We start from the raw sequence: 13,314 nt of genomic DNA on the forward strand, positions 1-13,314 counted from the left end.
TTACCATTCTTAGTTTTCAGTTGGGCATCCTGTCTATCCTGCTACTCATTTCATTACCAAGAAAAATGTATCCTACTGCTTGCTAGGTAACCGAGTGGCCTTCATGTCAGACAACATCTTGCTTTTGCTTTATGATGTAAGCTTGCTAGGCAACAAAGTGTCCCTAATGTCAGACAACATCTTGCTTTAGCTTTATGATGTCAGAGCGGCACTGGACCAATTGTCCTTGTGGAAGCTGACCACACAGGAGGATGAGAGATCAGACATCTGTATTCATGACTACAAGCCAAATAGGACGGGGAATGGTAAAAGACTATGAACCACTCAATGCACTGGAGCCTTTTTGAAAGTGGGATGGAGATGGATACAAAAAAGGAGATTATCATTAACAACAATCCATCTTGAGTATCAGAGTCCAACACACAGAGTGCAGGGGAAGAGGCTACATAAGCTTCCTTCCTTCAGAACGTAGCACTATCGTTCTAAAGTGAGATAGTGCATTTCAGCCTCAAAGGCAGCAATTTCCTCAAATGGAACATTGCTAGCACCAGAATATAAAAGCAGGCTTTAGTAGCGTTGGAGGCAGTCAGTCTTTTATTAACTATCATGACCAACACAACGTGATTCATATTACTTCCATCTTGACAAATTGTATTCAGGCACAGACTCCGACTATAAGGTAGTGAGGACCTTCTGATGCTGTGAACGTCTTTTTAAAGCTTAAAGGAATGATTGTGAGTTTTGCTTACCATATAAATTGGTAAAATGATGCCGTTTGCCGGAAGACTTCTTGTTTTTTTTTTTTCTTCAGTCTCGGCAATGCAGAGAAACTCGGTTGGCAAACACTGCCACTGGTGGTCATACAGTATAATCTGCAGATGGAAAAGTCCACTGTTAGCACATTTACATTAAGCAATAGAAAAAAAATCTTGATTTTTATAAAGGGTAAACAGATCAATACTGTGGAGACTGTATTATTGTGAAAATCAACAGCTCATTAGAAAATAAAATCTCAATTTGTGTTTTTAACCTCCTATACTTCTCTGCACCCATGTCTCATTTGCTAACAGTCTCTAAACAACTGTAGCACGTACATTAGGACGTAGGTAAATAGATCTGTTTGCCATCCAAGTGGCAGCGTACCCTTCTCACTTCATTTGGTTTAGGATATGTTATGCCAGTAGCAAGTAAGCCAGCTGATAAGTTGAGAGGGGGGGTTTGCTACACTTAATGGGAATAATAAAAACTATGAATAGCATAATTACCATCTTCATTTTAGCCAATTGCTACCAGTTCAGCAATAGTGAAGGTCAGACTCCTGTGCTCAAACTTGCGTTTATACACATTTAGAAGTCTCAATAAATGCCATACTTTCTTACATCTTACCATTCTTAGTTTTCAGTTGGGCATCCTGTCTATCCTGCTACTCATTTCATTACCAAGAAAAATGTATCCTACTGCTTGCTAGGTAACCGAGTGGCCTTCATGTCAGACAACATCTTGCTTTCGCTTTATGATGTAAGCTTGCTAGGCAACAAAGTGTCCCTCATGTCAGACAACATCTTGCTTTAGCTTTATGATGTCAGAGCGGCACTGGACCAATTGTCCTTGTGGAAGCTGACCACACAGGAGGATGAGAGATCAGACATCTGTATTCACGACTACAAGCCAAATAGGACGGGGAATGGTAAAAGACTATGAACCACTCAATGCACTGGAGCCTTTTTGAAAGTGGGATGGAGATGGATACAAAAAAGGAGATCATCTTTAACAACAATCCATCTTGAGTATCCGAGTCCAACACACAGAGTGCAGGGGAAGAGGCTACATAAGCTTCCTTTCTTCAGAACGTAGCACTATCGTTCTAAAGTGAGATAGTGCATTTCAGCCTCAAAGGCAGCAATTTCCTCAAATGGAACATTGCTAGCACCAGAATATAAAAGCAGGCTTTAGTAGCGTTGGAGGCAGTCAGTCTTTTATTAACTATCATGACCAACACAACGTGATTCATATTACTTCCATCTTGACAAATTGTATTCAGGCACAGACTCCGACTATAAGGTAGTGAGGACATTCTGATGCTGTGAACGTCTTTTTAAAGCTTAAAGGAATGATTGTGAGATTTGCTTACCATATAAATTGGTAAAATGATGCCGTTTGCCGGAAGACTTCTTTTTTTTTTTTTTCTTCAGTCTCGGCAATGCAGAGAAACTCGGTTGGCAAACACTGCCACTGGTGGTCATTCAGTATAATCTGCAGATGGAAAAGTCCACTGTTAGCACATTTACATTAAGCAATAGAAAAAAAATCTTGATTTTTATAAAGGGTAAACAGATCAATACTGTGGAGACTGTATTATTGTGAAAATCAACAGCTCATTAGAAAATAAAATCTCAATTTGTGTTTTTAACCTCCTATACTTCTCTGCACCCATGTCTCATTTGCTAACAGTCTCTAAACAACTGTAGCACGTACATTAGGACGTAGGTAAATAGATCTGTTTGCCATCCAAGTGGCAGCGTACCCTTCTCACTTCATTTGGTTTAGGATATGTTATGCCAGTAGCAAGTAAGCCAGCTGATAAGTTGAGAGGGGGGTTTGCTACACTTAATGGGAATAATAAAAACTATGAATAGCATAATTACCATCTTCATTTTAGCCAATTGCTACCAGTTCAGCAATAGTGAAGGTCAGACTCCTGTGCTCAAACTTGCGTTTATACACATTTAGAAGTCTCAATAAATGCCATACTTTCTTACATCTTACCATTCTTAGTTTTCAGTTGGGCATCCTGTCTATCCTGCTACTCATTTCATTACCAAGAAAAATGTATCCTACTGCTTGCTAGGTAACCGAGTGGCCTTCATGTCAGACAACATCTTGCTTTCGCTTTATGATGTAAGCTTGCTAGGCAACAAAGTGTCCCTCATGTCAGACAACATCTTGCTTTAGCTTTATGATGTCAGAGCGGCACTGGACCAATTGTCCTTGTGGAAGCTGACCACACAGGAGGATGAGAGATCAGACATCTGTATTCATGACTACAAGCCAAATAGGACGGGGAATGGTAAAAGACTATGAACCACTCAATGCACTGGAGCCTCTTTGAAAGTGGGATGGAGATGGATACAAAAAAGGAGATTATCATTAACAACAATCCATCTTGAGTATCAGAGTCCAACACACAGAGTGCAGGGGAAGAGGCTACATAAGCTTCCTTCCTTCAGAACGTAGCACTATCGTTCTAAAGTGAGATAGTGCATTTCAGCCTCAAAGGCAGCAATTTCCTCAAATGGAACATTGCTAGCACCAGAATATAAAAGCAGGCTTTAGTAGCGTTGGAGGCAGTCAGTCTTTTATTAACTATCATGACCAACACAACGTGATTCATATTACTTCCATCTTGACAAATTGTATTCAGGCACAGACTCCGACTATAAGGTAGTGAGGACATTCTGATGCTGTGAACGTCTTTTTAAAGCTTAAAGGAATGATTGTGAGTTTTGCTTACCATATAAATTGGTAAAATGATGCCGTTTGCCGGAAGACTTCTTTTTTTTTTTTTTCTTCAGTCTCGGCAATGCAGAGAAACTCGGTTGGCAAACACTGCCACTGGTGGTCATTCAGTATAATCTGCAGATGGAAAAGTCCACTGTTAGCACATTTACATTAAGCAATAGAAAAAAAATCTTGATTTTTATAAAGGGTAAACAGATCAATACTGTGGAGACTGTATTATTGTGAAAATCAACAGCTCATTAGAAAATAAAATCTCAATTTGTGTTTTTAACCTCCTATACTTCTCTGCACCCATGTCTCATTTGCTAACAGTCTCTAACCAACTGTAGCACGTACATTAGGACGTAGGTAAATAGATCTGTTTGCCATCCAAGTGGCAGCGTACCCTTCTCACTTCATTTGGTTTAGGATATGTTATGCCAGTAGCAAGTAAGCCAGCTGATAAGTTGAGAGGGGGGGTTTGCTACACTTAATGGGAATAATAAAAACTATGAATAGCATAATTACCATCTTCATTTTAGCCAATTGCTACCAGTTCAGCAATAGTGAAGGTCAGACTCCTGTGCTCAAACTTGCGTTTATACACATTTAGAAGTCTCAATAAATGCCATACTTTCTTACATCTTACCATTCTTAGTTTTCAGTTGGGCATCCTGTCTAGCCTGCTACTCATTTCATTACCAAGAAAAATGTATCCTACTGCTTGCTAGGTAACCGAGTGGCCTTCATGTCAGACAACATCTTGCTTTCGCTTTATGATGTAAGCTTGCTAGGCAACAGAGTGTCCCTCATGTCAGACAACATCTTGCTTTAGCTTTATGATGTCAGAGCGGCACTGGAACAATTGTCCTTGTGGAAGCTGACCACACAGGAGGATGAGAGATCAGACATCTGTATTCATGACTACAAGGCAAATAGGAGGGGGAATGGTAAAAGACTATGAACCACTCAATGCACTGGAGCCTTTTTGAAAGTGGGATGGAGATGGACACAAAAAAGGAGATTATCATTAACAACAATCCATCTTGAGTATCAGAGTCCAACACACCGAGTGCAGGGGAAGAGGCTACATAAGCTTCCTTTCTTCAGAACGTAGCACTATCGTTCTAAAGTGAGATAGTGCATTTCAGCCTCAAAGGCAGCAATTTCCTCAAATGGAACATTGCTAGCACCAGAATATAAAAGCAGGCTTTAGTAGCGTTGGAGGCAGTCAGTCTTTTATTAACTATCATGACCAACACAACGTGATTCATATTACTTCCATCTTGACAAATTGTATTCAGGCACAGACTCCGACTATAAGGTAGTGAGGACATTCTGATGCTGTGAACGTCTTTTTAAAGCTTAAAGGAATGATTGTGAGATTTGCTTACCATATAAATTGGTAAAATGATGCCGTTTGCCGGAAGACTTCTTTTTTTTTTTTTTCTTCAGTCTCGGCAATGCAGAGAAACTCGGTTGGCAAACACTGCCACTGGTGGTCATTCAGTATAATCTGCAGATGGAAAAGTCCACTGTTAGCACATTTACATTAAGCAATAGAAAAAAAATCTTGATTTTTATAAAGGGTAAACAGATCAATACTGTGGAGACTGTATTATTGTGAAAATCAACAGCTCATTAGAAAATAAAATCTCAATTTGTGTTTTTAACCTCCTATACTTCTCTGCACCCATGTCTCATTTGCTAACAGTCTCTAAACAACTGTAGCACGTACATTAGGACGTAGGTAAATAGATCTGTTTGCCATCCAAGTGGCAGCGTACCCTTCTCACTTCATTTGGTTTAGGATATGTTATGCCAGTAGCAAGTAAGCCAGCTGATAAGTTGAGAGGGGGGTTTGCTACACTTAATGGGAATAATAAAAACTATGAATAGCATAATTACCATCTTCATTTTAGCCAATTGCTACCAGTTCAGCAATAGTGAAGGTCAGACTCCTGTGCTCAAACTTGCGTTTATACACATTTAGAAGTCTCAATAAATGCCATACTTTCTTACATCTTACCATTCTTAGTTTTCAGTTGGGCATCCTGTCTATCCTGCTACTCATTTCATTACCAAGAAAAATGTATCCTACTGCTTGCTAGGTAACCGAGTGGCCTTCATGTCAGACAACATCTTGCTTTCGCTTTATGATGTAAGCTTGCTAGGCAACAAAGTGTCCCTCATGTCAGACAACATCTTGCTTTAGCTTTATGATGTCAGAGCGGCACTGGACCAATTGTCCTTGTGGAAGCTGACCACACAGGAGGATGAGAGATCAGACATCTGTATTCATGACTACAAGCCAAATAGGACGGGGAATGGTAAAAGACTATGAACCACTCAATGCACTGGAGCCTTTTTGAAAGTGGGATGGAGATGGATACAAAAAAGGAGATTATCATTAACAACAATCCATCTTGAGTATCAGAGTCCAACACACAGAGTGCAGGGGAAGAGGCTACATAAGCTTCCTTCCTTCAGAACGTAGCACTATCGTTCTAAAGTGAGATAGTGCATTTCAGCCTCAAAGGCAGCAATTTCCTCAAATGGAACATTGCTAGCACCAGAATATAAAAGCAGGCTTTAGTAGCGTTGGAGGCAGTCAGTCTTTTATTAACTATCATGACCAACACAACGTGATTCATATTACTTCCATCTTGACAAATTGTATTCAGGCACAGACTCCGACTATAAGGTAGTGAGGACATTCTGATGCTGTGAACGTCTTTTTAAAGCTTAAAGGAATGATTGTGAGTTTTGCTTACCATATAAATTGGTAAAATGATGCCGTTTGCCGGAAGACTTCTTTTTTTTTTTTTTCTTCAGTCTCGGCAATGCAGAGAAACTCGGTTGGCAAACACTGCCACTGGTGGTCATTCAGTATAATCTGCAGATGGAAAAGTCCACTGTTAGCACATTTACATTAAGCAATAGAAAAAAAATCTTGATTTTTATAAAGGGTAAACAGATCAATACTGTGGAGACTGTATTATTGTGAAAATCAACAGCTCATTAGAAAATAAAATCTCAATTTGTGTTTTTAACCTCCTATACTTCTCTGCACCCATGTCTCATTTGCTAACAGTCTCTAACCAACTGTAGCACGTACATTAGGACGTAGGTAAATAGATCTGTTTGCCATCCAAGTGGCAGCGTACCCTTCTCACTTCATTTGGTTTAGGATATGTTATGCCAGTAGCAAGTAAGCCAGCTGATAAGTTGAGAGGGGGGGTTTGCTACACTTAATGGGAATAATAAAAACTATGAATAGCATAATTACCATCTTCATTTTAGCCAATTGCTACCAGTTCAGCAATAGTGAAGGTCAGACTCCTGTGCTCAAACTTGCGTTTATACACATTTAGAAGTCTCAATAAATGCCATACTTTCTTACATCTTACCATTCTTAGTTTTCAGTTGGGCATCCTGTCTAGCCTGCTACTCATTTCATTACCAAGAAAAATGTATCCTACTGCTTGCTAGGTAACCGAGTGGCCTTCATGTCAGACAACATCTTGCTTTCGCTTTATGATGTAAGCTTGCTAGGCAACAGAGTGTCCCTCATGTCAGACAACATCTTGCTTTAGCTTTATGATGTCAGAGCGGCACTGGAACAATTGTCCTTGTGGAAGCTGACCACACAGGAGGATGAGAGATCAGACATCTGTATTCATGACTACAAGGCAAATAGGAGGGGGAATGGTAAAAGACTATGAACCACTCAATGCACTGGAGCCTTTTTGAAAGTGGGATGGAGATGGACACAAAAAAGGAGATTATCATTAACAACAATCCATCTTGAGTATCAGAGTCCAACACACCGAGTGCAGGGGAAGAGGCTACATAAGCTTCCTTTCTTCAGAACGTAGCACTATCGTTCTAAAGTGAGATAGTGCATTTCAGCCTCAAAGGCAGCAATTTCCTCAAATGGAACATTGCTAGCACCAGAATATAAAAGCAGGCTTTAGTAGCGTTGGAGGCAGTCAGTCTTTTATTAACTATCATGACCAACACAACGTGATTCATATTACTTCCATCTTGACAAATTGTATTCAGGCACAGACTCCGACTATAAGGTAGTGAGGACATTCTGATGCTGTGAACGTCTTTTTAAAGCTTAAAGGAATGATTGTGAGATTTGCTTACCATATAAATTGGTAAAATGATGCCGTTTGCCGGAAGACTTCTTTTTTTTTTTTTTCTTCAGTCTCGGCAATGCAGAGAAACTCGGTTGGCAAACACTGCCACTGGTGGTCATTCAGTATAATCTGCAGATGGAAAAGTCCACTGTTAGCACATTTACATTAAGCAATAGAAAAAAAATCTTGATTTTTATAAAGGGTAAACAGATCAATACTGTGGAGACTGTATTATTGTGAAAATCAACAGCTCATTAGAAAATAAAATCTCAATTTGTGTTTTTAACCTCCTATACTTCTCTGCACCCATGTCTCATTTGCTAACAGTCTCTAAACAACTGTAGCACGTACATTAGGACGTAGGTAAATAGATCTGTTTGCCATCCAAGTGGCAGCGTACCCTTCTCACTTCATTTGGTTTAGGATATGTTATGCCAGTAGCAAGTAAGCCAGCTGATAAGTTGAGAGGGGGGTTTGCTACACTTAATGGGAATAATAAAAACTATGAATAGCATAATTACCATCTTCATTTTAGCCAATTGCTACCAGTTCAGCAATAGTGAAGGTCAGACTCCTGTGCTCAAACTTGCGTTTATACACATTTAGAAGTCTCAATAAATGCCATACTTTCTTACATCTTACCATTCTTAGTTTTCAGTTGGGCATCCTGTCTATCCTGCTACTCATTTCATTACCAAGAAAAATGTATCCTACTGCTTGCTAGGTAACCGAGTGGCCTTCATGTCAGACAACATCTTGCTTTCGCTTTATGATGTAAGCTTGCTAGGCAACAAAGTGTCCCTCATGTCAGACAACATCTTGCTTTAGCTTTATGATGTCAGAGCGGCACTGGACCAATTGTCCTTGTGGAAGCTGACCACACAGGAGGATGAGAGATCAGACATCTGTATTCATGACTACAAGCCAAATAGGACGGGGAATGGTAAAAGACTATGAACCACTCAATGCACTGGAGCCTTTTTGAAAGTGGGATGGAGATGGATACAAAAAAGGAGATTATCATTAACAACAATCCATCTTGAGTATCAGAGTCCAACACACAGAGTGCAGGGGAAGAGGCTACATAAGCTTCCTTCCTTCAGAACGTAGCACTATCGTTCTAAAGTGAGATAGTGCATTTCAGCCTCAAAGGCAGCAATTTCCTCAAATGGAACATTGCTAGCACCAGAATATAAAAGCAGGCTTTAGTAGCGTTGGAGGCAGTCAGTCTTTTATTAACTATCATGACCAACACAACGTGATTCATATTACTTCCATCTTGACAAATTGTATTCAGGCACAGACTCCGACTATAAGGTAGTGAGGACATTCTGATGCTGTGAACGTCTTTTTAAAGCTTAAAGGAATGATTGTGAGTTTTGCTTACCATATAAATTGGTAAAATGATGCCGTTTGCCGGAAGACTTCTTTTTTTTCTTCAGTCTCGGCAATGCAGAGAAACTCGGGTGGCAAACACTGCCACTGGTGGTCATTCAGTATAATCTGCAGATGGAAAAGTCCACTGTTAGCACATTTACATTAAGAAATAGAAAAAAAATCTTGATTTTTATAAAGGGTAAACAGATCAATACTGTGGAGACTGTATTATTGTGAAAATCAACAGCTCATTAGAAAATAAAATCTCAATTTGTGTTTTTAACCTCCTATACTTCTCTGCACCCATGTCTCATTTGCTAACAGTCTCTAAACAACTGTAGCACGTACATTAGGACGTAGGTAAATAGATCTGTTTGCCATCCAAGTGGCAGCGTACCCTTCTCACTTCATTTGGTTTAGGATATGTTATGCCAGTAGCAAGTAAGCCAGCTGATAAGTTGAGAGGGGGGGGTTTGCTACACTTAATGGGAATAATAAAAACTATGAATAGCATAATTACCATCTTCATTTTAGCCAATTGCTACCAGTTCAGCAATAGTGAAGGTCAGACTCCTGTGCTCAAACTTGCGTTTATACACATTTAGAAGTCTCAATAAATGCCATACTTTCTTACATCTTACCATTCTTAGTTTTCAGTTGGGCATCCTGTCTATCCTGCTACTCATTTCATTACCAAGAAAAATGTATCCTACTGCTTGCTAGGTAACCGAGTGGCCTTCATGTCAGACAACATCTTGCTTTTGCTTTATGATGTAAGCTTGCTAGGCAACAAAGTGTCCCTCATGTCAGACAACATCTTGCTTTAGCTTTATGATGTCAGAGCGGCACTGGACCAATTGTCCTTGTGGAAGCTGACCACACAGGAGGATGAGAGATCAGACATCTGTATTCATGACTACAAGCCAAATAGGACGGGGAATGGTAAAAGACTATGAACCACTCAATGCACTGGAGCCTTTTTGAAAGTGGGATGGAGATGGATACAAAAAAGGAGATTATCATTAACAACAATCCATCTTGAGTATCAGAGTCCAACACACAGAGTGCAGGGGAAGAGGCTACATAAGCTTCCTTCCTTCAGAACGTAGCACTATCGTTCTAAAGTGAGATAGTGCATTTCAGCCTCAAAGGCAGCAATTTCCTCAAATGGAACATTGCTAGCACCAGAATATAAAAGCAGGCTTTAGTAGCGTTGGAGGCAGTCAGTCTTTTATTAACTATCATGACCAACACAACGTGATTCATATTACTTCCATCTTGACAAATTGTATTCAGGCACAGACTCCGACTATAAGGTAGTGAGGACATTCTGATGCTGTGAACGTCTTTTTAAAGCTTAAAGGAATGATTGTGAGTTTTGCTTACCATATAAATTGGTAAAATGATGCCGTTTGCCGGAAGACTTCTTGTTTTTTTTTTTTCTTCAGTCTCGGCAATGCAGAGAAACTCGGTTGGCAAACACTGCCACTGGTGGTCATACAGTATAATCTGCAGATGGAAAAGTCCACTGTTAGCACATTTACATTAAGCAATAGAAAAAAAATCTTGATTTTTATAAAGGGTAAACAGATCAATACTGTGGAGACTATTATTGTGAAAATCAACAGCTCATTAGAAAATAAAATCTCAATTTGTGTTTTTAACCTCCTATACTTCTCTGCACCCATGTCTCATTTGCTAACAGTCTCTAAACAACTGTAGCACGTACATTAGGACGTAGGTAAATAGATCTGTTTGCCATCCAAGTGGCAGCGTACCCTTCTCACTTCATTTGGTTTAGGATATGTTATGCCAGTAGCAAGTAAGCCAGCTGATAAGTTGAGAGGGGGGGTTTGCTACACTTAATGGGAATAATAAAAACTATGAATAGCATAATTACCATCTTCATTTTAGCCAATTGCTACCAGTTCAGCAATAGTGAAGGTCAGACTCCTGTGCTCAAACTTGCGTTTATACACATTTAGAAGTCTCAATAAATGCCATACTTTCTTACATCTTACCATTCTTAGTTTTCAGTTGGGCATCCTGTCTATCCTGCTACTCATTTCATTACCAAGAAAAATGTATCCTACTGCTTGCTAGGTAACCGAGTGGCCTTCATGTCAGACAACATCTTGCTTTCGCTTTATGATGTAAGCTTGCTAGGCAACAGAGTGTCCCTCATGTCAGACAACATCTTGCTTTAGCTTTATGAGGTCAGAGCGGCACTGGACCAATTGTCCTTGTGGAAGCTGACCACACAGGAGGATGAGAGATCAGACATCTGTATTCATGACTACAAGCCAAATAGGACGGGGAATGGTAAAAGACTATGAACCACTCAATGCACTGGAGCCTTTTTGAAAGTGGGATGGAGATGGATACAAAAAAGGAGATTATCATTAACAACAATCCATCTTGAGTATCAGAGTCCAACACACAGAGTGCAGGGGAAGAGGCTACATAAGCTTCCTTCCTTCAGAACGTAGCACTATCGTTCTAAAGTGAGATAGTGCATTTCAGCCTCAAAGGCAGCAATTTCCTCAAATGGAACATTGCTAGCACCAGAATATAAAAGCAGGCTTTAGTAGCGTTGGAGGCAGTCAGTCTTTTATTAACTATCATGACCAACACAACGTGATTCATATTACTTCCATCTTGACAAATTGTATTCAGGCACAGACTCCGACTATAAGGTAGTGAGGACATTCTGATGCTGTGAACGTCTTTTTAAAGCTTAAAGGAATGATTGTGAGTTTTGCTTACCATATAAATTGGTAAAATGATGCCGTTTGCCGGAAGACTTCTTTTTTTTCTTCAGTCTCGGCAATGCAGAGAAACTCGGTTGGCAAACACTGCCACTGGTGGTCATTCAGTATAATCTGCAGATGGAAAAGTCCACTGTTAGCACATTTACATTAGGCAATAGAAAAAAAATCTTTATTTTTATAAAGGGTAAACAGATCAATACTGTGGAGACTGTATTATTGTGAAAATCAACAGCTCATTAGAAAATAAAATCTCAATTTGTGTTTTTAACCTCCTATACTTCTCTGCACCCATGTCTCATTTGCTAACAGTCTCTAAACAACTGTAGCACGTACATTAGGACGTAGGTAAAAAGATCTGTTTGCCATCCAAGTGGCAGCGTACCCTTCTCACTTCATTTGGTTTAGGATATGTTATGCCAGTAGCAAGTAAGACAGCTGATAAGTTGAGAGGGGGGGGGGTTTGCTACACTTAATGGGAATAATAAAAACTATGAATAGCATAATTACCATCTTCATTTTAGCCAATTGCTACCAGTTCAGCAATAGTGAAGGTCAGACTCCTGTGCTCAAACTTGCGTTTATACACATTTAGAAGTCTCAATAAATGCCATACTTTCTTACATCTTACCATTCTTAGTTTTCAGTTGGGCATCCTGTCTATCCTGCTACTCATTTCATTACCAAGAAAATGTATCCTACTGCTTGCTAGGTAACCGAGTGGCCTTCATGTCAGACAACATCTTGCTTTAGCTTTATGATGTCAGAGCGGCACTGGACCTATTGTCCTTGTGGAAGCTGACCACACAGGAGGATGAGAGATCAGACATCTGTATTCATGACTACAAGGCAAATAGGAGGGGGAATGGTAAAAGACTATGAACCACTCAATGCACTGGAGCCTTTTTGAAAGTGGGATGGAGATGGATACAAAAAAGGAGATTATCATTAACAACAATCCATCTTGAGTATCAGAGTCCAACACACAGAGTGCAGGGGAAGAGGCTACATAAGCTTCCTTCCTTCAGAACGTAGCACTATCGTTCTAAAGTGAGATAGTGCATTTCAGCCTCAAAGGCAGCAATTTCCTCAAATGGAACATTGCTAGCACCAGAATATAAAAGCAGGCTTTAGTAGCGTTGGAGGCAGTCAGTCTTTTATTAACTATCATGACCAACACAACGTGATTCATATTACTTCCATCTTGACAAATTGTATTCAGGCACAGACTCCGACTATAAGGTAGTGAGGACATTCTGATGCTGTGAACGTCTTTTTAAAGCTTAAAGGAATGATTGTGAGTTTTGCTTACCATATAAATTGGTAAAATGATGCCGTTTGCCGGAAGACTTCTTTTTCTTTTTTTTTCTTCAGTCTCGGCAATGCAGAGAAACTCGGGTGGCAAACACTGCCACTGGTGGTCATTCAGTATAATCTGCAGATGGAAAAGTCCACTGTTAGCACATTTACATTAAGAAATAGAAAAAAAATCTTGATTTTTATAAAGGGTAAACAGATCAATA

The 13,314-nt window shown here is 39.7% G+C and overlaps 1 protein-coding gene across 1 annotated transcript in view; it reads right to left on the reverse strand.

Annotated features, from left to right (window-relative positions):
* LOC146776022 (uncharacterized) overlaps positions 1-13,314 on the reverse strand; it is a 195,581-nt gene that overhangs the window by 70,396 nt on the left and 111,871 nt on the right. The window contains exons 83-91 of the mRNA XM_085638333.1: positions 13,104-13,226; positions 10,410-10,532; positions 9,034-9,149; positions 7,654-7,775; positions 6,273-6,394; positions 4,893-5,014; positions 3,512-3,633; positions 2,132-2,253; positions 750-872 (exon numbers count right to left, since the gene is read on the reverse strand). Of these exons, the coding sequence (XP_085494459.1) occupies position 7,775; positions 9,034-9,149; positions 10,410-10,532; positions 13,104-13,226 (363 nt within the window). The 3' untranslated portion in view covers positions 750-872; positions 2,132-2,253; positions 3,512-3,633; ... (1 more) ...; positions 6,273-6,394; positions 7,654-7,774. The remainder of the gene's footprint in view (positions 1-749; positions 873-2,131; positions 2,254-3,511; positions 3,634-4,892; positions 5,015-6,272; positions 6,395-7,653; positions 7,776-9,033; positions 9,150-10,409; positions 10,533-13,103; positions 13,227-13,314) is intronic.

Source organism: Triturus cristatus, chromosome 12 (genome assembly GCF_964204655.1).
Source record: "Triturus cristatus chromosome 12, aTriCri1.1, whole genome shotgun sequence".
In the NCBI taxonomy this organism is placed as follows: domain Eukaryota; kingdom Metazoa; phylum Chordata; class Amphibia; order Caudata; family Salamandridae; genus Triturus; species Triturus cristatus.